The sequence below is a fragment of the Macaca mulatta genome, chromosome 11, assembly GCF_049350105.2.
Source record: "Macaca mulatta isolate MMU2019108-1 chromosome 11, T2T-MMU8v2.0, whole genome shotgun sequence".
Taxonomy (NCBI): domain Eukaryota; kingdom Metazoa; phylum Chordata; class Mammalia; order Primates; family Cercopithecidae; genus Macaca; species Macaca mulatta.
The window spans coordinates 56,962,215-56,983,954 of record NC_133416.1 but is presented as its reverse complement, the minus strand read 5'-3'; the positions used below and the strand labels follow the sequence as shown (position 1 = coordinate 56,983,954).

The 21,740-nt window shown below is 52.3% G+C and overlaps 1 protein-coding gene and 1 long non-coding RNA gene across 8 annotated transcripts in view; one reads left to right on the top strand and one right to left on the bottom strand.

Moving 5' to 3' along the window:
• Positions 1-10,623, top strand: part of NCKAP5L (NCK associated protein 5 like) — a 38,870-nt gene extending 28,247 nt beyond the window's left edge. For 3 of the 7 annotated variants that reach the window (XM_015151679.3, XM_015151680.3, XM_077954140.1), the window contains 7 exons: positions 3,285-3,398; positions 4,420-7,049; positions 7,909-8,071; positions 8,370-8,451; positions 8,813-9,121; positions 9,199-9,341; positions 9,739-10,623. In XM_015151679.3, coding sequence (XP_015007165.1) covers positions 3,285-3,398; positions 4,420-7,049; positions 7,909-8,071; positions 8,370-8,451; positions 8,813-9,121; positions 9,199-9,341; positions 9,739-9,951 — 3,654 coding nt within the window. In that variant the 3' untranslated portion in view covers positions 9,952-10,623. Of the gene's footprint in view, positions 1-3,284; positions 3,399-4,419; positions 7,050-7,908; positions 8,072-8,369; positions 8,540-8,779; positions 9,122-9,198; positions 9,342-9,738 lie in introns of all 7 variants that reach the window. The other 4 variants (XM_077954141.1, XM_015151681.3, XR_013401053.1 and 1 more) reach the window with 3 other exon arrangements.
• A 1,963-nt stretch (positions 10,624-12,586) lies between these two features.
• On the bottom strand, positions 12,587-18,676 carry LOC144332862 (uncharacterized). The gene is made up of 3 exons (XR_013401055.1): positions 17,428-18,676; positions 15,585-15,897; positions 12,587-12,667 (listed from the first exon to the last, which is right to left on the bottom strand). It is a non-coding gene; the product is annotated as an uncharacterized LOC144332862 (long non-coding RNA).
• Between the last annotated feature and the right edge of the window lie 3,064 nt (positions 18,677-21,740).

Here is a 21,740-nt window from a genome sequence, read left to right as displayed (position 1 = left end):
AGCAGGAGGCTATTGAGAGTGCCTCCTGGGCTGAGTTAAGGTATTGCTTGAGGTTACTGTGTGAGGAACCCCCAAGGATGGGGTGAGACATGGGGATGGGAGGATCAGGAGCAGCTCCAGATGCCTGAGGTGAGCAGCAGATTGTTTCTGAAGTTAGCCAGCCCCTTCCCCTCACTTTGACAAGAAGAGAAGCACTTTTCTGTGTGTGTGTGTGTGTGTGTGTGTGTGTGTGTGTGTGTGTGTGTGTGTATTAGGGAGGGGGTTGGACGTGTTTGTGTCTGTCTGATGCAAAGTAGGCAGCTCTTGGCCCCCAGCCCCTGAGCAGGCAGCCTCTCCACTCACTGGAAGCCTGGCCCTTGCAGAGGAGGCCCCTTGTCACCATGGCCACTCTGGAGCCCCCGTCTCACCAGGTTGGCACAGAGCTGGGTCAGAGTCCACAGCAGCGACTCTGCAGTTCTCCTTGCCCTAGATCTGTCCCTGTGGCAGGGTTCACCCTGGAAACCCCGGCGGCCCAACCACACCAAATCAGCCCACCCCAGCACACTCTTCTCAATGACTGCTGATAACAGAGGGATTGAGTGTCCTTAAATCATTTACTTTGGCCGGGCGCGGTGGCTCAAGCCTGTAATCCCAGCACTTTGGGAGGCCGAGATGGGCGGATCACGAGGTCAGGAGATCGAGACCATGCTGGCTAACACAGTGAAACCCCGTCTCTACTAAAAAATACAAAAAATTAGCCGGGCGAGGTGGCGGGCGCCTGTGGTCCCAGCTACTCGGGAGGCTGAGGCGGGAGAATGGCGTGAACCCAGGAGGCGGAGCTTGCAGTGAGCTGAGATCGGGCCACTGCACTCCAGCCTGGGCGACAGAGCGAGACTCCGTCTCAAAAAAAAAATCATTTACTTTTTACCTAAATGAATTCTGGAACCTCATGGGGTTTGGGCCAATAGATTTATCTTCCCCAGAGGTAACATGACATAATGGAAAGAGCACGAAGCTTGGCCTTGGATAAACATGGGTTGGATCCCTAACTTAGCTCCTTCTTAGCTGTGTGACCTGGGGCAAATTACTAAGCTTTACAGACTAGAGTTTTTTCTTTACGGATGGGGATAAAAATACCCATATTGCAGTTGACGTGAAGATTCAATGAGATGATATGTTGCGCTTGGCCCACAGTAGATAGTCAGTCAGTGGTAGCTGTTTATGATGTGATTCCCAGCTTGTGCTTTGCTAGGGTGGAAGCTCCTTCGCACAAATGCCAATTAGGCTCTTACCGTGAGCAGTGCCTTTGACGACACATATGGAATCGGACTGCATCACGAGGCCCTGTCTAAGGGCCGAGGCCTCTGCAGGCCAACAGGACCCCAGGAGCCTGGGACTGTTGGGAGCTCAGGGAGGTATAGACACCATGCCACAAGGCAGAGTATGACAGTGCTGTCAAAGAACCCAGGGGACAGTGAGGGGAGGCCATCAGAGAAGGATGGAAATGACATTGGAACTGGGCCTTAATGGATGGATGGGAGATTTTTTTTGAGACAGAGTTTCATTCTTGTTGCCCAGGCTGGAGTGCAATGGCACAATCTCGGCTCATCTCAACCTCCGCCTCCCAGGTTCAAGCAATTCTCCTGCCTCAGCCTCCTGAGCAGCTGGGATTATAAGCATGCGCCACCACATCCAGCTAATTTTGTATTTCTAGTAGATATGGGGTTTCTCCATGTTGGTCAGGCTGGTCTCGAACTCCTGACCTCAGGTGACCCACCTGCCTCGGCCTTCCAAAGTATTGGGATTACAGGCGTGAGCCATTAATGTCCGGCTGGATGGGAGATTTTAAGAGTGGAATGGGGACTGGGGAGGAGGGATTCCCTGTGGAAAGAATAGTATGAGCAAAGATCCCAGGGTAGAGAAGCCCAGAGAGCAGCAAACTGTGCAGCTTGGCTGGAGCAAAGGACGTGTGAAGGGACGGTGAGGGAGAGAGCAAGGTGGAGACGGTGGCACGGGAAGAGCTGGCCAGCCAGGCCCAGAATGCCTGCAGAGGAGTTCACACTTGTTTCCATGGGCAATGGGCAGGCATAGGAGGCTTTTGAGTACAAAAATGCTTTAGAAAAGAAAATGAGGCCAAGCGAGGTAGGTAGCTCATGCCTATAATCCCAACATTTTGGGAGGCTGAAGCGGGAGAATGACTTGGGCTTAGGAGTTCAAGGCCAGCCTAGGCAACATAGCAAGACACCATCTGTACAAAAAAAAAAATTGTTTTTAATTAGCCAGGCATGGTGACACATGCCTGTAGTCCTAGCTACTCGGGAGGCTGAGGCAGGAGGATTGCTTGAGCCAGGGGATCTAGGCTGCAGTGAGCTACAGTCGTGCCACTGCATTCCAGCCTGAGTGACAGAGACAAAACCCTGTCTGAAAAAAGAAAAAAAAACTCATCTCATTGTTAGACTTTATAGTTTAAAGAAAAAAAAAAAAAAAGATGCTTTAGGTTGTCTTGTGCATAGGAGATTAAAAGACCACCAAACCAGGTCAAGGAGACTGACTGAGATGCTGAACAGTGCAGGCCAGAGTCAGGAAGAACTGGGCTGGAGTTACTGCTGCAGCTGGCCATAGGTTGTGGGGCAGGGGGGCCTGAGGGGTGCTGCAGAGACAGGGTTTAAAGGCTGTGAAGAATGAGGGAGAGGGAGGAGTTAAAGCTGACTTATATCTAGCCACAAGATGCCCAGAAGAAGGAAATTGCATTCTCAGGGACTCAGAGAGAAGTGCCCATGATTAAATCCTACCTTTTCAGTCCTCGGAGTAGATGTTCCACATGAGACCAGGTAGGGGAGACAGAAATATTATAACTCCCTGCCATCTCTTTTTTAAGATCATCAAAGACCATTTATCTCAGCTGTCCCTATGATCCTCAGATCCCAGGTGGTCAGAACAGGAAGAGACCTTTGCGGTAACTCTCTTTGTGAGAGGAGAGGAAGCCCCACAGAAAAGTAAAGCAGGCCTGGAGCTGAGAAAGGCACCCTGAGTTAGACCTGCCGTGGCCCTCTGGGCCTAGGACATTCATGTTTCTCCAAAGCCCTCTGACCAGTCTCACTCTGAGACCCCAGATCTGCCTGTGCTGTGGTCTCCTGAGGCTTCTCTTACCAGTGGGTGGGGCAGCAGGAAGAGCTGCATTTGGGGCTGAGAGTCTGGGAGTCCTCCATGAAGGAGCGGACTCAGAGGGGAAGGCCTGGCTTTGCGAGGGAGTAGGGAGCTGGGGCCAGACAGCTACTGTGCTAACTCTGCCTCTCCCTCTGCAGATCCCACTCACTCCACTCCAGCCGCCATCAGAGCCACCAGCCTCCCCCTCCCTCAGCTCCACTGAGGGACCGGCCACCCCGCTGCCTCTGGGGCACTGTGCTGGGCAGAGAGAGGTAGGAGGCCTAGGTACTGTGGTCCGTGGTCCGTGGCCCCACTGGCTAGAGGCTCATCAGTCAGTACTCCACTGATGTTTCCTAGCAAATCCCCGGGGAAGGGCTGTTTCCCAGTGCTCAAACGTTTGTCCAGGCTGGAAGTGTGAGCCCTCTGCTATCAGCCCAGTGCCAAGAAAAGCAGATCCCTAACCCTAGCCACTGGCCCTGTGAACAAATGCATTAGTAATGCATTAAGAGGCATGGTTAACACTTACTGAGCTCTTACTGCATGCCAGGCACTGTGTAGAACACCCTGGATCTCATTTGTCTTCTTTAGTGAGGTTAACATAATAATTATCCCATTTTACAGATGACACAATGAAGCAGCTTAGCGCTCAAATAACTTGAAGCCCCTGTCGATAGGTAGAACTGGAACTTGAGCCTACACCAGCTGACTGCAGAGCCTATGGGTTGCCCACTATACCACACTATGCTACACCCAAGAAAGGGCTAGGAGACAGCAGGGAAGGCTTTGCATGGCCTCACCCCCAGCCCCTTTCTGCTGGGGATGAGGTCAGCGGGGTCAGCTGTGTTCCCTGAGGAGGGCTCGGTTTTGCCTATAGTGACTGACTTAGGACTTGGCCACATCACACTCCCTTCTGGAGTCTGTGTTCTTTCTGGGCCTGAGAAATGGACAGGCCTGCCTCCCCTGGGACACACAGAGGTCAGAGTTGTAGGTGGTCAGCCTTGCTGATTCAAATGGCTGTGGGGAGTAGGAGCTGGGACAACCAAGAAAAGAATGTAGGATGCCTGCCCAACCCCAAGTGTGCCAGGAAGAAGAATTGGGATAACCAGGGCTCAGCAACCCTTGAGGAAGTGGAACCATCATATCCCAGTTGCTGTGAATTCCTTTGGGGGACACAGACACAACCAGGCCAGCTCTGTTCCTGGCATTCCCTGTTATGCCAGCCCAGGGCCTGGGCCTGGAACTGGATCCCAGCTGCGTGTGGTCTCCTCCTCATGCCATCATCTCTCCCCTAAGGTGTGTTGGGAGCAGCAGCTGAGGCCAGGAGGCCCAGGCCCCCCAGCCGCCCCACCCCCAGCGCTGGATGCCCTATCCCCGTTCCTTCGGAAGAAGGCCCAGATTCTGGAGGTGCTGAGAGCCCTGGAAGAGACTGACCCCTTGCTTCTCTGCTCACCTGCCACCCCCTGGCGGCCTCCAGGCCAGGGGCCTGGCTCCCCAGAGCCCATCAACGGCGAGCTGTGTGGCCCGCCTCAGCCTGAACCCTCGCCCTGGGCGCCCTGCCTGCTGCTAGGCCCTGGCAACCTGGGAGGCCTCCTGCACTGGGAGCGCCTCTTGGGGGGCCCAGGAGGGGCAGAGGGTACTGGGCAGCCCTGGGGTCCTAGCAGGGGACCTCCTCAGACCCAGGGCACCAGCTCTGGCCCAAACCGTGCCCCAGGCAGCAGCTCCTCCTCCTCTTCTGATGAGGCAGGTGACCCCAATGAGGCACCCAGCCCCGACACCCTGCTCGGTGCCCTGGCCCGCAGACAGTTGAACCTGGGCCAGCTCCTTGAGGACACAGAGTCTTACCTACAGGCCTTCCTGGCCGGGGCTGCAGGCCCACTCAATGGGGACCACCCAGGTCCTGGGCAGCCATCCTCCCCAGACCAGGGGCCCCCACAGCTGTCCAAGTCCAAAGGCCTCCCCAAGTCAGCTTGGGGTGGGGGTACCCCAGAGGCCCACAGGCCAGGCTTCGGTGCTACCTCAGAGGGCCAGGGGCCCCTCCCCTTCCTTAGCATGTTCATGGGTGCTGGGGATGCCCCACTGGGCTCTCGGCCTGGCCACCCTCATTCCTCATCTCAGGTGAAAAGCAAGCTCCAAATTGGTCCCCCTTCTCCTGGGGAAGCCCAGGGACCACTTCTGCCCTCTCCAGCTAGGGGTCTCAAGTTTCTAAAGCTGCCTCCAGCCTCGGAGAAGAGCCCCAGCCCAGGAGGCCCACAGCTCAGTCCCCAGCTCCCCCGGAACTCGCGAATCCCCTGTCGGAACAGTGGCTCAGATGGCAGCCCCTCCCCACTGTTGGCCCGAAGGGGTCTGGGTGGAGGAGAGCTGTCCCCAGAGGGGGCACAAGGCCTGCCCACCAGCCCTTCACCCTGCTACACAACCCCAGACTCCGCACAGCTCAGACCCCCGCAGTCAGCCTTGTCCACCACGCTGTCCCCAGGCCCAGTGGTGTCTCCCTGCTATGAGAACATCCTGGACCTTTCTAGGAGCACCTTTAGGGGGCCTTCCCCAGAGCCACCTCCATCCCCACTGCAGGTGCCCACCTACCCACAGCTAACTCTGGAGGTACCACAGGCCCCTGAGGTCCTCAGAAGCCCTGGAGTCCCCCCCAGCCCTTGCCTCCCAGAATCGTACCCCTATGGGAGCCCCCAGGAGAAGAGTTTGGACAAGGCAGGCTCGGAGTCTCCCCATCCTGGCCGCAGGACCCCAGGCAACTCATCCAAGAAGCCCAGCCAGGGGTCAGGGCGGCGACCTGGGGATCCTGGCAGCACACCTCTGCGGGACAGACTGGCGGCCCTGGGGAAGCTGAAGACAGGCCCTGAGGGGGCCCTGGGCCCAGAGAAGAATGGGGTGCCAGCCAGGCCTGGCACCGAAAAGACCCGGGGACCAGGGAAGTCAGGGGAGAGTGCTGGAGACATGGTGCCCCCCATCCACAGGCCACCAGAGCAGCTAGAAGCTAAGGGAGGGATACGGGGGGCAGTGGCCTTGGGCACGAACAGCCTGAAGCAGCAGGAACCCGGACTCATGGGGGATCCCGGGGCCCGAGTCTACTCCTCTCACTCCATGGGGGCCAGGGTGGACCTGGAGCCTGTCTCACCAAGGAGCTGCCTCACCAAAGTGGAGCTGGCCAAGAGCCGGCTGGCAGGGGCCCTGTGCCCCCAGGTACCCCGTACCCCTGCCAAAGTGCCAACCTCAGCCCCAAGCCTGGGCAAGCCCAATAAAAGCCCTCACAGCAGCCCCACCAAGCTCCCTTCCAAGTCACCCACCAAGGTGGTGCCTCGACCTGGGGCTCCCCCAGTCACCAAGGAGTCCCCCAAACCTGACAAAGGGAAGGGCCCTCCCTGGGCAGACTGTGGTAGTACCACGGCCCAGCCCACACCCCTAGTACCTGGCCCCACTGACCCAAGCCAGGGCCCTGAGGGGCTGGCCCCACACTCAGCCATCGAGGAGAAGGTGATGAAGGGCATCGAGGAGAATGTGCTTCGGCTCCAGGGCCAGGAGCGAGCCCCTGGTGCCGAGGTCAAGCACCGCAACACCAGCAGCATCGCCAGCTGGTTTGGCCTTAAGAAGAGCAAGCTGCCAGCGCTGAACCGCCGCACGGAGGCCACCAAGAGCAAGGAGGGGGCTGGCGGGGGCTCCCCGCTCAGGAGGGAAGTCAAGATGGAATCCCGGAAGCTGGAGGCCGAGAGCCTCAACATCTCCAAGCTGATGGCCAAGGCGGAAGACCTGCGTCGGGCACTGGAAGAGGAGAAGGCCTACCTAAGCAGCAGGGCCCGGCCACGGCCTGGTGGCCCAGCCCCAGGGCCCAGCACGGGGTTGGGGCAGGTGCAGGGCCAACTGGCTGGCATGTACCAAGGTGCAGACACCTTCATGCAGCAGCTGCTAAACAGGTGAGGGCCTGAGATCAGTCAACAGGTGCTTGGTGGGCATGGGGCACTTTTCCCTTTGTGGGCACACCTGGGTCTGGAACTAGGCCTGCCGTTCCTGGGAGCTGGGGCTTTCCAGAGTTCAAAAGGGATAGAAGGCCACCAAAGCAGCTGGGGGGTCAGTGACTTGGCCTGGAGGAAAGATCAGGGGCTTGGCCTCGTTTCTGGCTTCTCATTTGAGAAGAGTTAACAGTCCGCATCTTCCTGGATGGTCTCCATACCAGATGAGGCAGCCTGCATGTGATAGTTAAGTGAAGGCTAGAGCCTGCCTATGGGCTGATAAAGGTCTCCTTCAGGAAAGGAACAAGGGGAGTCCTCTTCCCATCTTGCCCTTTGACACCTGCCACAACAGGAGCTGTGGTTTAAAGAAGGGACCCACCCATCTTGGGGTTGCTCTGTCTGGGCCAGATGAGGCAGAAAGTCTGCGGGAATTGGGCCCCAGGCAGGGGTGTGGTTTGGACCGCAGGTGTGCTCAGAAGTTCAGCTAGAGCAGGTGGAGTGTGTTGTTCCTGGACCAGGATGTGACCGGGTCTGCTAGTCTACCTGGAATCACCATCAAGCAGTCTCTAGGCTTGACTCTGGATGACTTTGGGGGAGTTCCCCCATCTTCTCCCCTGCCCTCTGTTCCTCTTGGGTTCCCCAGGGTCCTTTCCTGTTGCCAGTGTCAAGAAGGCAATGGGAGCAATCACTAGCGACATGTCTCCTTCCCCAGGGGTGGGTGGCAGGAAGTGCCTCCCTAAACCCAGCACCATTGGCGGGTGCAAGGCTGGAATGTCTGGGTAGGCCAGGCCGCCCTCACCTACATCTGCGCTGTTGCCCATAGGGTGGATGGCAAGGAGCTGCCACCCAAGAGCTGGCGGGAGCCCAAGCCTGAGTACGGGGATTTCCAGCCAGTGTCTTCTGACCCCAAGAGCCCTTGGCCAGCCTGTGGACCCCGGAATGGCCTGGTGGGCCCTCTTCAGGGCTGCGGAAAACCTCCTGGAAAGGTAAGTTCTTGGGACAGGGACTGGATAGAGGGCCTGGCTCTCTGGCCCTGCCAGGTCTCTTACCCCCTAGAGGGTTCCCCTTCCCCAAGACCATGAGTGCCGGATGCACTCACAGTCTCTAAGGGGAGACTGGAGAGGGGAGAGGGGCTTCCCAGTCTGCAGAGGTTCTCAGATCCATACTCCAGGGCCCTAATCCTCACACTCCCATACATTTACAGCCACATTCCCACCCCCTAGAGGCATGGGGAGGGGTGTGGAGTGGGGAGGAGTGGACTGAGGTCTCCTGTACCCCACACAGCCGAGCAGTGAGCCAGGGAGGCAGGAAGAGATGCCCTCGGAGGACAGCCTGGCCGAGCCAGTGCCCACCTCACACTTCACAGGTCAGCAGGGTCAGGGGCTGAGGATGGGTCTGCCCCCAACCCCTCTACCCACTTCTTCCCACTTTACTTCTTCCTGTCCCCACAGCAGGTGCCAGGCTCTGTGTGCCATCTTGGTGCCAAGCACCAGGTGGGCACTGGAGCTACACAGGAACAAATTCTTCCCTGCCCTCAGGGTACTTGTCCCACCTACACCCCTTCCCCAAGCCCAGGGCAGGTGGGGATGGTGGACAGGTGCTGTGGAATTAGCCTGTTGGGCCAGGAGGAGCCCTGAGTAGGGGTGGAGCCTGGGCTGGGTGGGAAGTGGAGGCAGGCCGGGTACTGAGCCCAGCCTCACACTCTTGATGGACCTTCCCCTCCCCAGCCTGTGGCTCCTTGACTCGAACCTTGGACAGTGGTATTGGGACCTTCCCACCCCCGGACCATGGTAGCAGTGGGACCCCCAGCAAGAATCTTCCTAAGACCAAGCCACCGCGGCTGGATCCCCCACCCGGGGTACCCCCAGCTCGGCCCCCACCCCTTACCAAAGTCCCCCGCCGTGCCCACACACTGGAGCGGGAAGTGCCAGGCATAGAGGAGCTGCTGGTGAGCGGGCGGCACCCCAGCATGCCAGCCTTCCCTGCACTGCTACCTGCTGCTCCGGGCCACCGGGGCCATGAGACCTGTCCTGATGGTGAGTGTCCAGGTGGGAGGGTGGGATGCCCCTGAGAGCCAGGCAGCTCCATCCACCTTCCCTTTGTTCCTGGACAGATCCCTGTGAAGACCCAGGCCCCACCCCTCCTGTCCAGCTGGCCAAGAACTGGACCTTCCCCAATACTAGGGCAGCTGGCAGCTCCTCGGATCCTTTCATGTGCCCACCCCGACAATTGGAGGGGCTGCCCAGGACCCCCATGGTGAGAACTGCAGCAGGGGAAAGGGAAAGGACTCGGGAGCAGGAGGGAGTGATGTGGGGAGACCAGTTTCTCCAGTGAGGTATGGCCTGTATATCGCACAGTCTCAGCGCTGCACCCTCTGGGAGGAGGACTGCCGGGATGCCCTGTGAGCGGCCCTCCCCCCGCCCTCGTTGCACTCCTCTCGTGGGGAAAGGGTTTCTGTCCCTCCCCAGAACCTTGTAGGACTGTTCTCAGTTGTACCTCCAGCCTGCTTCCTCTGAAGTACACTCCACCTTGGGGGGCCCCTTCTGGAGCAGCTCCCCATCGGGTGCACAGACGCCCCTCAGAGCTCAGTGCCTCTGAGGCTGGGCCAAAAGGTGGAGAGGAGCTTCCTCCCGAGCTGCCCCTCCTTTCCCAGGCCCTGCCCGTGGACCGGAAGCGAAGCCAGGAGTCCAGCCGCCCATCCCCTATGCCCCAGGGCCCAGCTTTTGGGGGTAGCCGCACCCCCAGCACGTCGGACATGGCTGAGGAAGGCAGAGTGGCCAGCGGGGGCCCCCCAGGGCTGGAGACCTCGGAGTCTCTCAGTGACTCGCTCTACGACTCGCTATCCTCCTGTGGGAGTCAGGGCTGAGGGTCTGCGCCACACCACGGCCCCGCTGGATTTGGGGACCACAGACTGGATCGGCTCTCTTCATGCCCCTGGAGCCAGGGCCCTCCCTGAAGGGACCAAGGAGGCAGGTGGATAAGAAGGTGAAAAGGGAGTCCCTGGCACACCCCACCACCCACTGCTACTGCGGATGAGATGACCATGCTCAGCTCAGGGAGAGACCCCGCCCTTGGTCCCTTCTCTCACCCAGAGTAAGGCTCTTCCTTGAAGGGACTGGGGGTTTAAGGCCACTGTGTCACAGCCCCCCAGCTCCTACTTCAGGCTGAGCCATCTTGTGGTGCTGGGCTTCCTGCCCACCAGCCGTGCCATCTCTGCCCAACCTGGCTGCTCCTCTGCCCCGAAGCCCTCGCAAGGTCCTCCTGGAGGCCCCTGTGCTTGTGGAGTTTGGGGGCTGGGGGACAAGTTGCCTTCTCTCTCTGTCCTGGTCCTCCCTGCTGTCTGGATGGTGCTGCCCTCCCCTGCCCCATGCCTTTGGGGTCTATTCGTCCGTCTTTTTCGTTGTTGTTTTTATATATTGAAGCGTCTGGCCCAGCCCCCAGCCCCGCACTGCGGTTAATTTATCTGTTGTTTAAAATGCGGCTGCTCTGCTCCCTGCCTCTGCTTCTGCCGTATCCCTAATAAAATGTGGAGGCCCCCTCCCTGCCCCTGACTCGGCTCGTTGTGTGGGAGGACTCAGGCAGGCCAGGTCGGAGGATACTGCATGGGTGCCAGGTTGAGGGACCCCAGGCACCCTTGTGACACAGCCCCCCAACCAGGGCAGCTGGCTGGAGTCATCACAGGAGGTAACAGAGGGTTGGGAGGGTAGGGCCTGGAAGGGTGCCTGGGCTCAGAGAGATTCTCCTGGCCCAGGACTTGGGCAGAGCGTGAGGCTGGGCAGCCCCTTGGAGAAGGAGCTGGGGAAAATGGCTGTGGACATGCATTCAGGCCCCACGTGTCCCAGGCGGGATGGGACATGCAGACTCTGAGCAGAGTTGCATCTCTTCTCCAGACCTTGGTTTTCCTCCTCTACAGAAGATTAGAAGGTTAATCCAGACGAGCTGGTCCCATCAGCCAGACTTTCTTCTCAGCATTCTCTTCCTACTCCTTCTCTTAGTTAATATCATCATTGAAGAAATGAACAAGATGGAGAGGATCAAGTCAGATGTCTGGGTTTTTCTTTTAAGTCGATATCCCATTTTCTTACCTCTGTCTTCTGCTTCCGGGTTCCTATCCCACTGTCCTATCCCTTCTGCTTTTATGGGCTTAAGCATAGTATTACCAAGCTGTAAATCTCTGCTTCTTGCCAGGTGGAATTCGAGAGGTCTACCTCCTTCCCACTTTTTATTTCTTGGTTTTTCAAGCCCTCTTCTCTGCTTGAACTTGGTAGATTACCTCATTTCCTAGTTAGAACAGAATTGTTTGCCTGCAGGATATTTCTCCTATTTCCTTTTGGGGAAGGAGTTTGGCATAGCGGGTTTGACGCAGGACTCCACCTCTTTCAAGCTGAGATCAGAGGGTCCAACCACATTCTTGCCACCAGGGTCTGATCCATCTGCCGCCAGGCTCTATTCTCTGGTGTTTGCAAATGCAGGGCATCACCTTGGTTTCCAGGGCAATGTGGGCTGACTGACCAGGGCAGGGTAGGTGGCATCATTTACACCTGGCGCCTGGAGGCAGCTCTTGCCTACCAACGGTTCCATGGTGGGAAACTTCCTAAATCTCTCAGCATTCTGCTAAGGGACCCTGGGCCCAGATGAGCCACCCCACAGCCCACATAATTGTGTGCCCTCCACACAGACCCAATATTTTATCTCAAATAATTCTGTGGAGGAGGATGTGCAGTTGAGTTTAAAGACACTCTTGGGGAATCAATTTCTTGCACTTCAAAGAAAGGTTTGACTAAAAGACCATTTGATCCTTACTAGGGCAGAACACTGCATATCTCAGTTTGCAACATCTTCCTGCAGAACTCGGGTAAATTCACTGTTTCCTCCAAGAACAGGTGAATGTTTGCCTTTCCAATGTGCGAGACCCATTCTGCTGGGTTTTCCAAACAAAGGAAGACAAAACTGCCAGGCCACCTCCTCCATCCCCCAAAATGGCATCAAGGCATCAGCAAAAGATCATGACAAGGCTTCAGGTTCAATTTCACTGGGCACTTTGCCTTTTGCAGGAAATGTCCCAAAAATGTTAACTCAGGTTTTCTCTGGGTAGCCAGTGGTTTTTTTCTTTTTTCTTCTTTACCCTTTTCTAGATTTTCTACAAATAGTGTGCTTTGTTTTCTTTAAGAAAAAAAAATTTTTTTTTAGAGATGGGGTCTCACTATGTTGCCCAAGCTTGTCTCAAACTCCTGGCCTCAAGAGATCCTCCCACCCTGGCCTCTCCAAGTTCTGGGATTACAGTGTGAGCCACTGCATCCAACCTGTTTTGTTTTCTTTATCAAAAAAAGTTTTAAAAGAGAAATAATCATTCTCTGCAGCAAACTCTAGATATATACCCTCATTCTATAATCCTATGTGAGTTAGTTCAAGCATATAAATAACTTACTTATTTATATGAATTTGAAGTAAATAAAGGTGAGCATTTCTATGGTCTTGGGAAAATTTTTTTTTTAATTTTTTTTTTTTTTTTTTTTTTTTTTTTTGAGACAGCATCTCATTCTGTCACCCAGGCTGGAGTGCAGCAGCACGATCTCGGCTCACTGCAAGCTCTGCCTCCCAGGTTCACGCCATTCTCCTGCCTCAGCCTCCCGAGTAGCTGGGACTACAGGCTCCCACCACCACGCCCAGCTAATTTTTTGTATTTTTAGCAGAGACAGGGTTTCACCGTCTTAGCCAGAATGGTCTCGATCTCCTGACCTCGTGATCCACCCTTCTCAGCCTCCCAAAGTGCTGGGATTACAGGCGTGAGCCACTCTGCCTGGCCCCTTAAAAGGTTTTTAATTATTAAAGGCATAGAAATTATAGAAGTGTATGTTCCCCAGGTACGTTGGCTCATGTCTGTAATCCCAGCACTTTAGGAGGCCAAGGTGGGTGGATCACCTGAGGTCGGGAGCTTGAGACCAGCCTAATCAACATGGAGAAACCCCGTCTCCACTAAAAAATACAAAATTAGCTGGGCGTGATGGCGCATGCCTGTAATCCCAGCTACTTGGGAGACTGAGACAGGAGAATAGCTTGAACTTGGGAGGTAGAGGTTGCAGTGAGCCGAGATCGCACCATTGCACTCCAGCCTGTGCAACAAATGCAAAACTCCATCTTAAAAAAAAGAGTAAGCCTGTAATCCCAGCACTTTGGGAGGCCGAGACGGGTGGATCACGAGGTCAGGAGATCGAGACAATCCTGGCTAACACGGTGAAACCCCGTCTCTACTAAAAAATACAAAAAACTAGCCAGGCGACGTGGCGGGCGCCTGTAGTCCCAGCTACTCGGGAGGCTGAGGCAGGAGAATGGCGTGAACCCGGGAGGCGGAGCTTGCAGTGAGCTGAGATCTGGCCACTGCACTCCAGCCCGGGCGACAGAGCGAGACTCCGTCTCAAAAAAAAAAAAAAAAAAAAAAAAGAAAATAGAACCCTTATACACTGTTGGTGGGAATGTAAATTAGTACCTCTATTAAGGAAAACTGTGGAGGTTCCTCAAAAAAATTAAAAGTAGAGCTACTATATGATCCAGCAATCCCACCAGTGGGTAAATGGAGGCACTGTTCACAATAGCCAAGACTTGAAGTCAACCTAAATGCCAGCAATGGATGAATGGATAAAATGTGGTATATCTACACAGTAGAATACTATTCAGCAATGAAAAAGAATGATATCCTGTCATTTGAAACAAATTATATGAACCTGAACATTATGTTAAGTGAAATAAGTCAGACACAAAGACAAATACCACATGATCTCACTGAGACATGGAATCTTTAAAAAAAAAAAAAAAAAAAAAAAAGAGGCCGGGCGCGGTGGCTCAAGCCTGTAATCCCAGCACTTTGGGAGGCCGAGACGGGCGGATCACGAGGTCAGGAGATCGAGACCATCCTGGCTAACACGGTGAAACCCCGTCTCTGTTAAGAAATACAAAAAACTAGCCGGGCGAGGTGGCGGGCGCCTGTAGTCCCAGCTACTCGGGAGGCTGAGGCTGGAGAATGGCGTGAACCCGGGAGGCGGAGCTTGCAGTGAGCTGAGATCTGGCCACTGCACTCCAGCCTGGGTGACAGAGCGAGACTCCGTCTCAAAAAAAAAAAAAAAAAAGAAAAAAAAAAGAAAGGAAAAGAAAAAGTCAATCTTACAGAAGTATAGAGCAGATCAGTGGTTACCAGAGGCTGTGGAGCCAGTGCAGGAGAGGAAGTTGAGGAGAGGTGGTTTGAGGGTACAAAACTAGATAGGAGGAATAAGTTCTGGTGTTCTATTGCACAGTAGGGTGACGATGGTTAACAAGGTATGGTATGTTATTACAAAATAGAAGAAAGGGTTTTGAATGTTCTCACCACAAAAAAAACGATAAATGCATAATGAGATGGCTGTCCTAAATACCCTGATTTGATCACTATACAGTGTATCCATGTATGGAAACATCACATTGTATCCCATAAGTGCATACAATTATAATGTGTCAAAAATTGAAAAGAGGCCGGGTGTGGTGGCTCCCTCCTGTAATCCCAGCACTTTGGGAGGTGGAGGCGGGCGGATCACGAGGTCAGGAGATCGAGACCACCCTGGCTAACATGGTGAAACCTCATCTCTACTAAAAATAGAAAAAGTTACCTGGGCGTGGTGGCGGGCGCCTGTAATCCCAGCTACTCGGGAGGCTGAGGCAGGAGAATGGTGTGAACCCGGGAGACGGAGCTGACAGTGAGCCGAGACCGCACCACTGCACTCCCGCCTGGATGACAGAGCAAGACTCCATCTCAAAAAAAAAAAAAAAAATTGAAAAGAGGCTGCGCACTGAGGCTCACACCTGTAATCCTAGCACTTTGGGAGGCCAAGGTGGGCAGATCATGAGGTCAGGAGATCAAGACCATCCTGGCCAACACAGTGAAACCCCATCTCTACTAAAAATACAAAAATTAGCTGGGCATGGTGATGCACACCTCTAGTCCCAGCTACTTGGGAGGCTGAGGCAGGAGAATCACTTGAACCCGGGAGGCGGAGGTTGCAGTGAGCTGAGATCATGCCACTGCACTCCAGCCTGGTGACTGAGCGAGACTCTGCCTCAAAAAATAAAAATAAATAAATAATTGAAAAGAAATTAGGCCACGTGCGGTGGCTCACACCTGTAATCCCAGCACTTTGGGAGGCCAAGGTGGGCAGATCACGAGGTCAGGAGTTTGAGACCACCCTGACCAACATGGTAAAACCCCGTCTCTACTAAAAATACAAAAAAAAAAAAAAAGAAAAAAAATTAGCCAGGCGTGTTGGCACGTGCCTGTAATCCCAGCTACTCAGGAGACTGAGGCTGAAGAATCACTTGAACCTGGAGGCAGAGGTTGCAGTGAGCCAAGATCATGCCACTGCACTCCAGCCTGGGCAACAGAGTGAGACTCCGTATTTGTCTCAAAAAAAAAAAAAGGAAAAGAAATTGAATGTTATACTAGGGGAAAAAAAGGGGCTGGGCATGGTGGCTCACACCTGTAATCCCAGCACTTCGGGAAGCCAAGGGAGGAAGATCACTTGCACCCAGGAGTTTGAGACCAGCCTGGGCTACACAGTGAGACCGTGTCTCTACAAAAAAATAAAAAATTAGGCCGGGGGTGTGGCTCACACCTGTAATCCCAGCACTTTGAGAGGCCAACGTAGGCAGATCACTTGAGGTCAGGAATTTGAGATCAGCCTGGCCAACATGGTGAAACCCTGTCTCTACTAAAAATACACAAATTAGCTAGGTGTGGTGGCACAGGCCTGTAATCCCAGCTACTTGGGAGGCAGAGGTGAGAGAATCGCTTGAACCCAGGAGGCGGAGGTTGCAGTGAGCCGAGATTGCACCACTGCACTCCAGCCTGGGCAACAGAGCAAGACTCTGTTTCAAAAATAAATAAATAAATAATTACCCTGGCATGGTAGTGCACACCTGTAATCCCAGCTACTCAAGAGGCTGAGGTGGGAGGATGGCTTGAGCCTGAGTGATTGGAGGCTGCAGTGAGCAATGATCGTGTCACTGCAGTCAGCCTGGGCAACAGAGTGAGACCCTGTCTCAAAAAACAAAGAGTAAAAAATTAGCTGGCCATGGTCGTGTCAGCCTGTAGTCCTACCTACTTGGGAAGCTGAGGTGGGATGATTGCATGAACCCAGGAATTTGAGGCTGTAGTGAGCTATTAGAATCCCACTACATTTCAGCCTAGGCAACAAAGCAAGGCCTTGTCTGTAAAAATTAAAAATAATAAAAAACAGAAAAAAGGAAAAATTCCCTTCATACTGCACCCTCAGTTTCATTCCACAGGCAACCTGAGTTAATTGGTTATCCTTTCAGATGTTTTTATTTATTTTTATTTATTTATTTTTGACACAGAGTCTCGTTCTGTCATCCAGGCTGAGAGTGCAGTGGCAGGATCTCGGCTCAATGCAACCTCTGCCTCCCAGGTTCAAGTGATTCTCATGCCTCAGCCTCCTGAGTAGCTGGTATTACAGATGTGCACCACCACACCCAACTAATTTTTGTATTTTTAGTAGAGACGGGGGTTTTACCATGTTGCCCAGGCTGGTCTCAAACTCCTGGCCTCATGTGATCTGCCAGTCTTGGCCTCCCAAAGTGTTGGGGTTATAGGCATGAGCCGCTGTTCCTGGCCCCTTTCAGATGTTTTTAAAATCCACATATATACAAGCATATTTATGTTTACCTTTTATTAGACAACGAGATTATCTTGTAGTTACTGATCTTCCCTTTAGCACTCAATAATGTATCTTGGAGATTTTTCCAAAACCCATGAATCTCCGCTTTTGTACGTTGTACTTCATTGTATAGACATACCTTATTTATTTGTTTTGTCATGACAACACTGCAGTGAACATTCCATATGTGTCTTTGGCCACTTGTATATTTCCATAAGGTAAATTCCTATATTCTCCAGGTATGGTAGCTCATGCTGGTAATTTTAGCACTTTGAAAGGCTGAGGCAGAGAGAACTGCTTGAGGCCAGGAGTTTGAGACCAGCCTGGGCAACAGAGACCCCATCTCTACAAAACCTACAAAAATTAGCCAGATGTGGTGGCACACACCTGTAGTCCTACTACTTGGGAGGCTGAGGCAGGAGGATCCCTCCAGTCCAGAAGTTTGAGGCTACAGCAAGCTATGATCCCACCACTGCACTCCAGCCTGAGGAACAGGGTAAGAGCCTGTCTCTAAAATAAATAAATAAATTTCTATAAATGGAATTGCTGAGTCATAGAGTATGCTTAGGTTTTTGTTTTTTGTTTGTTGAGACAGGGTCTCACTGTCACCCAGGCTTGCATGCAGTGGTGCCATCTCAGCTCACTGCAACCTCCACCTCCCAGGTTCAATTGGCCATCCCACCTCAGCCTCCCCAGGAGCTGGGACCTAGGCACGTACCACCACACCCAGTTAACTTGTGTATTTTTTGTAGAGCCAGGTTTTGCTATGTTGCCCAGGCTGATCGTGAACTCCTGGGCTCAAGTGATTCGCCTTGGCCTCCCAAAGTGTTGGAATTAGAGGCATGAGCCACCGCACACGGCCTTAACTTTATTTTGTAATAGACTTTCATACGTTGCACTCCCACGAGCCACATACAAGTTGAACTGTCTCCCCACTTCTTCCACATCATTATTATCAAACTTCTTGTTAGCCATTTTGGTAGAAGAGATCATGTGGGGTTTTGTGTCAGTGTCGGGACTGCTTTGGCTTTCACTCAAAGTGAAATGGGGAAGCAGTGGAGACTGATGAGAAGAGACTGTAGAGGGCTGGTACAGAAGCAGGAGCCAGTAAAGAGGCCTCTTCAGGAATCCCAGTGAGAGACGCTGGTGACCTGGACCAAGCGGAGACAGTCAGGATGACAGGATTTGCTGACGTAATTGATGTGAAGAAAGAAGAGTCAAGGATAACTCTAAGGGTTTTGAAGCAAATGGAAGGGTGCCATTCACTGATATGGGGAAGACTGGCTAGAGCAGATGTGGGGGAGGGAAGGAAGGTCAGGAGTTAAGTGTTGGCCATGTTAAATTTGAGATGCCTGTTGGGTAACATCCAAGGGAAAATGTGGAGTAAGCAGTTGCTTATAGAAGTCCAGAGTTTAGAAAAGAGGCCTGGCTGGAGACATAAATTAGTAAGTCATCAGCATGTGGATGTTATTTAAAGCCAGAGGACTGGATGAGATCACCAAAGAAGTGAGAAGAGGAAAGTCTGGGTCCTGACCCCTAGCATACTCCATTCTTTAGAGGTCAGAGGAAACGAGGAAGAAACAGTGAAGGAGGCTGCAGGGTGATCCTGGGAGAATGTGGGGTCTTGGCATGTACGTGAAGAAAATGTTTCAAGAAAGATTAAATAATCAGCTGTCACTTCTGCTGATGTGCAGGCAAAAAGAGGATTGAAAATTGCCTTTTGAGCCAGGCATGGTGGCGTGCACCTTTTAGTTCTAGTGCTTTGGGAGGCTGAGGCAGGATGATCACTTGAGCCCAGGAGGTTGAGGCTGCAGGGAGCTATGATTGTGCCACTTCATTCCTGGGTAGATGACAGAGTGAGACCCTGTCTCAAAGAAAAAAAAAAAAGAAAATTGCCATTTGGATTTAGCAGCACAGAGGTCACTGGTGACCTTAACAGGAACAGTGATGGAAGTGAAAGCTGTTTTGAGTAGGTCAAGAGCAAATGGGAAAGGAAGAACTGGAGTATAGACAGCTCTTTTTTAGCATTGTGGCCCATCCCTATAGTCCCAGCTACTCAGGAGGCTGAGGAGGGAGGATCATTGAGCCCAGGAATTCGAGGCAGCAGTGAGCTATGATCGCACCACTGCACTCTCCAGCATGGGCGACAAAGCGAGACCCTGTCTCTAAAGAAATAAAAATAAATAATTTAAGAAATAGAAAATTCTTAGGCCAGGTGCGGTGGCTCACGCCTATAATCCCAGCACTTTGGGAGGCCGAGGCAGGCGGATCACGAGGTCAGGAGATCAAGACCATCCTGGCTAACACGGTAAAACCCCGTTACTAAAAATATAAAAAATCAGCTGGGCGTCGTGGCAGGCGCCTGTAGTCCCAGCTACTCAGGAGGCTGAGGCAGAAGAACGGCGTGAACCCGGGAGGCAGAGGTTGCAGCGAGCGGAGATAGTGCCACTGCACTCCAGCCTGGGCAACAGAGTGAGACTCTGTCTCAAAAAAAAAAAAATTATTTTAAGATATAGGGAAGAAAAAGGCACATGCCTATAAGTCCCCCACCAGCTACTCAGGAAGCTGAAGTGGGAGACTCTCTTGAGTTTAAGAATTCGAGGTTTGAGGCCATCCTGATCTTGTTTTCCCTAGATGCTGTCTTTTTTTTTTTTCTTTCTTTCTTTTGTTTTTTGAGATGGAGCCTCGCTCTGTTGCCCAGGCTGGAGTGCAGTGGCACGATCTCAGCTCACTGCAACCTCCGCCTCCTGAGTTCAAGCAATTGTCGTGCCTCAGCCTCCTGAGTAACTGGGATTACAGGCACGTGTCACCACGTGTGGCTAATTTTTGTATTTTTAGTAGAGATGGGGTTTCACCATGTTGGCCAGGCTGGTCTTGAACTCCTGACCTCAGGTGATTCATCCACCTCAGCCTCCCAAAGTGCTTGGATTACAGGCGTGACCCACTGCGCCCAGCCTAGACACCTTCTTTAGGGAAAAATAAGTAGAGTAGAAGAGAATGGGAGAGGAGATTGGGTCAAGAAATTAGACTTTTAATATTTTAAAGTCTTTATTTTTGAAAATATTTCATACACAAATGTTTCAAATACAGTACAAAGTTTTTTTTCCTCTCCTAAACTATCTTTATTTATTTATTTTATTTATCTATTTTTTTTGAGACGGAGTCTCGCTCTGTCCCCCAGGCTGGAGTGCAATGGCGCACTCTCGGCTCACTGCAAGCTCCGCCTCCCGGGTTCACGCCATTCTCCTGCCTCAGCCTCCTGTATTTATTCATTTTTTTTAACAGAGTCTTACTCTGTCACCTAGGCTGGAGTGCAGTGGCGTGATCTCGGCTCACTGAAACCTCCGCCTGCTTGGGTTCAAGTGATTCTCCTACCTCAGCCTCTTGAGTAGCTGGGATTACAGGCACCCGCCACCACGCCCGGTCTTTTGCCTAAACTATTTAAGAGTAGGTTGCTAACATGATGTTTTATCACCCCAAACACTTCAGGTTTGTTTACTACAAACAAGGAAACTTATCTTCCCCCAAACCATACCACCATCAAAATCAGAAATTCATATTGATAAAAAACTTATCTACTCCTCAGACCACAGTCAACTTTCACTAATTGTCAGAATAATGTCCTTTCTAGTTAAAGTCACACATTGCATTCAGTTGTCATGTTTATTTAGTCTCCTTCAATCTGGAACAATTCCTCAGTCCTTCCTAACTTACAGGACCTTGAAATGTTGGAAGATTACAGACGTTGATATTGATTTGTCTCATTACAACGAATGCTCATTTTCATTACTTGCTGTCTGGTAGGTCTCTCCATCACACATTTACTACTTTTCCCTTTATAATGAATAATTACACTGTAGGTAGGTACTCTGAAACGATATAAATATTTAATTTTTATTTAACTTTTTAATGTGTTCATTTATTTAAACCAGTATAGAATTATGGTTTATTATTTTGTTTGGTGGTTTATATTCTCAAATGCTCAAACTGTCCATGATTTGGCCAGTGGGAGCCCCTTCAAACTGGCTTCTGTGTCTTTTTGACAAATCCTCATCATTCTTCAAGGATACTTACTTTCTGTCATAACATGCTCGAGATTCATCTTGGATTTTCCCCAACCCAGCACTGGAATCAAGCATTTTTCCAAAGAGCTCTGTTTATTTGTGTGGGGAGTATTCAGAAACAAAGATCTGGAGGCTGGGTATGCTCATCGCTGTTGGAGTGTTGCTGCTCCCAGGCTCTAAGGGTGGGTTTCTTCAACATAGGAAAAGTTAGCCAGACAGGCCCAGTGGCACATGCTTGTAGTCCCAACTAGTTGGGAGACTGAGACAGGAGGATCGCTTGAGCCTAGAAGTCAAGTTCAGCCGGGGCTGCATAGTGAGACCCCTATCTCTAAAAATTAAAAAAAAAAAAAAAAAGAAATAAAGCATATTCTTATACTTATTGGAATGATAAAATAGAGAAAATCTGGGGCCGGGTACAGTGGCTCACGCCTGTAATCCCAGCAGTTTGGGAGGCCAAGGCGGGCAGATCACAAGGCAAGAGACTGAGACCATCCTGGCCAACATGGTGAAACCCCGTCTCTACTAAAAATACAAAAATTAGATGGGCGTGGTGGCACATGTCTGTAGTCCCAGCTACTTGGGAGGCTGAGGCAGGAGAATCGCTTGAACCCAGGAGGCAGAGGTTGCAGTGAGCCGAGATCGTGCCACTGCACTCCAGCCTGGCAACAGAGTGAGACTCCACCTCAAAAGAAAGGAGAGGAGAGGGGAGGGGAGAAGAGGGAAGGGGGAAAGGAAGGAAAGAAAGGAAGACAGAAAATCTGATGAGGCAGGAAAGAGAAGAGGGAATTGTTGGACTCCAGTGCATAAGTGGCTTTCAATAGCATTCATAGGTACAGGAAGGAGGAAGGCACAGAAGCAGGTAGTTGGGTATATGCGATGGTGTCTAACTATAG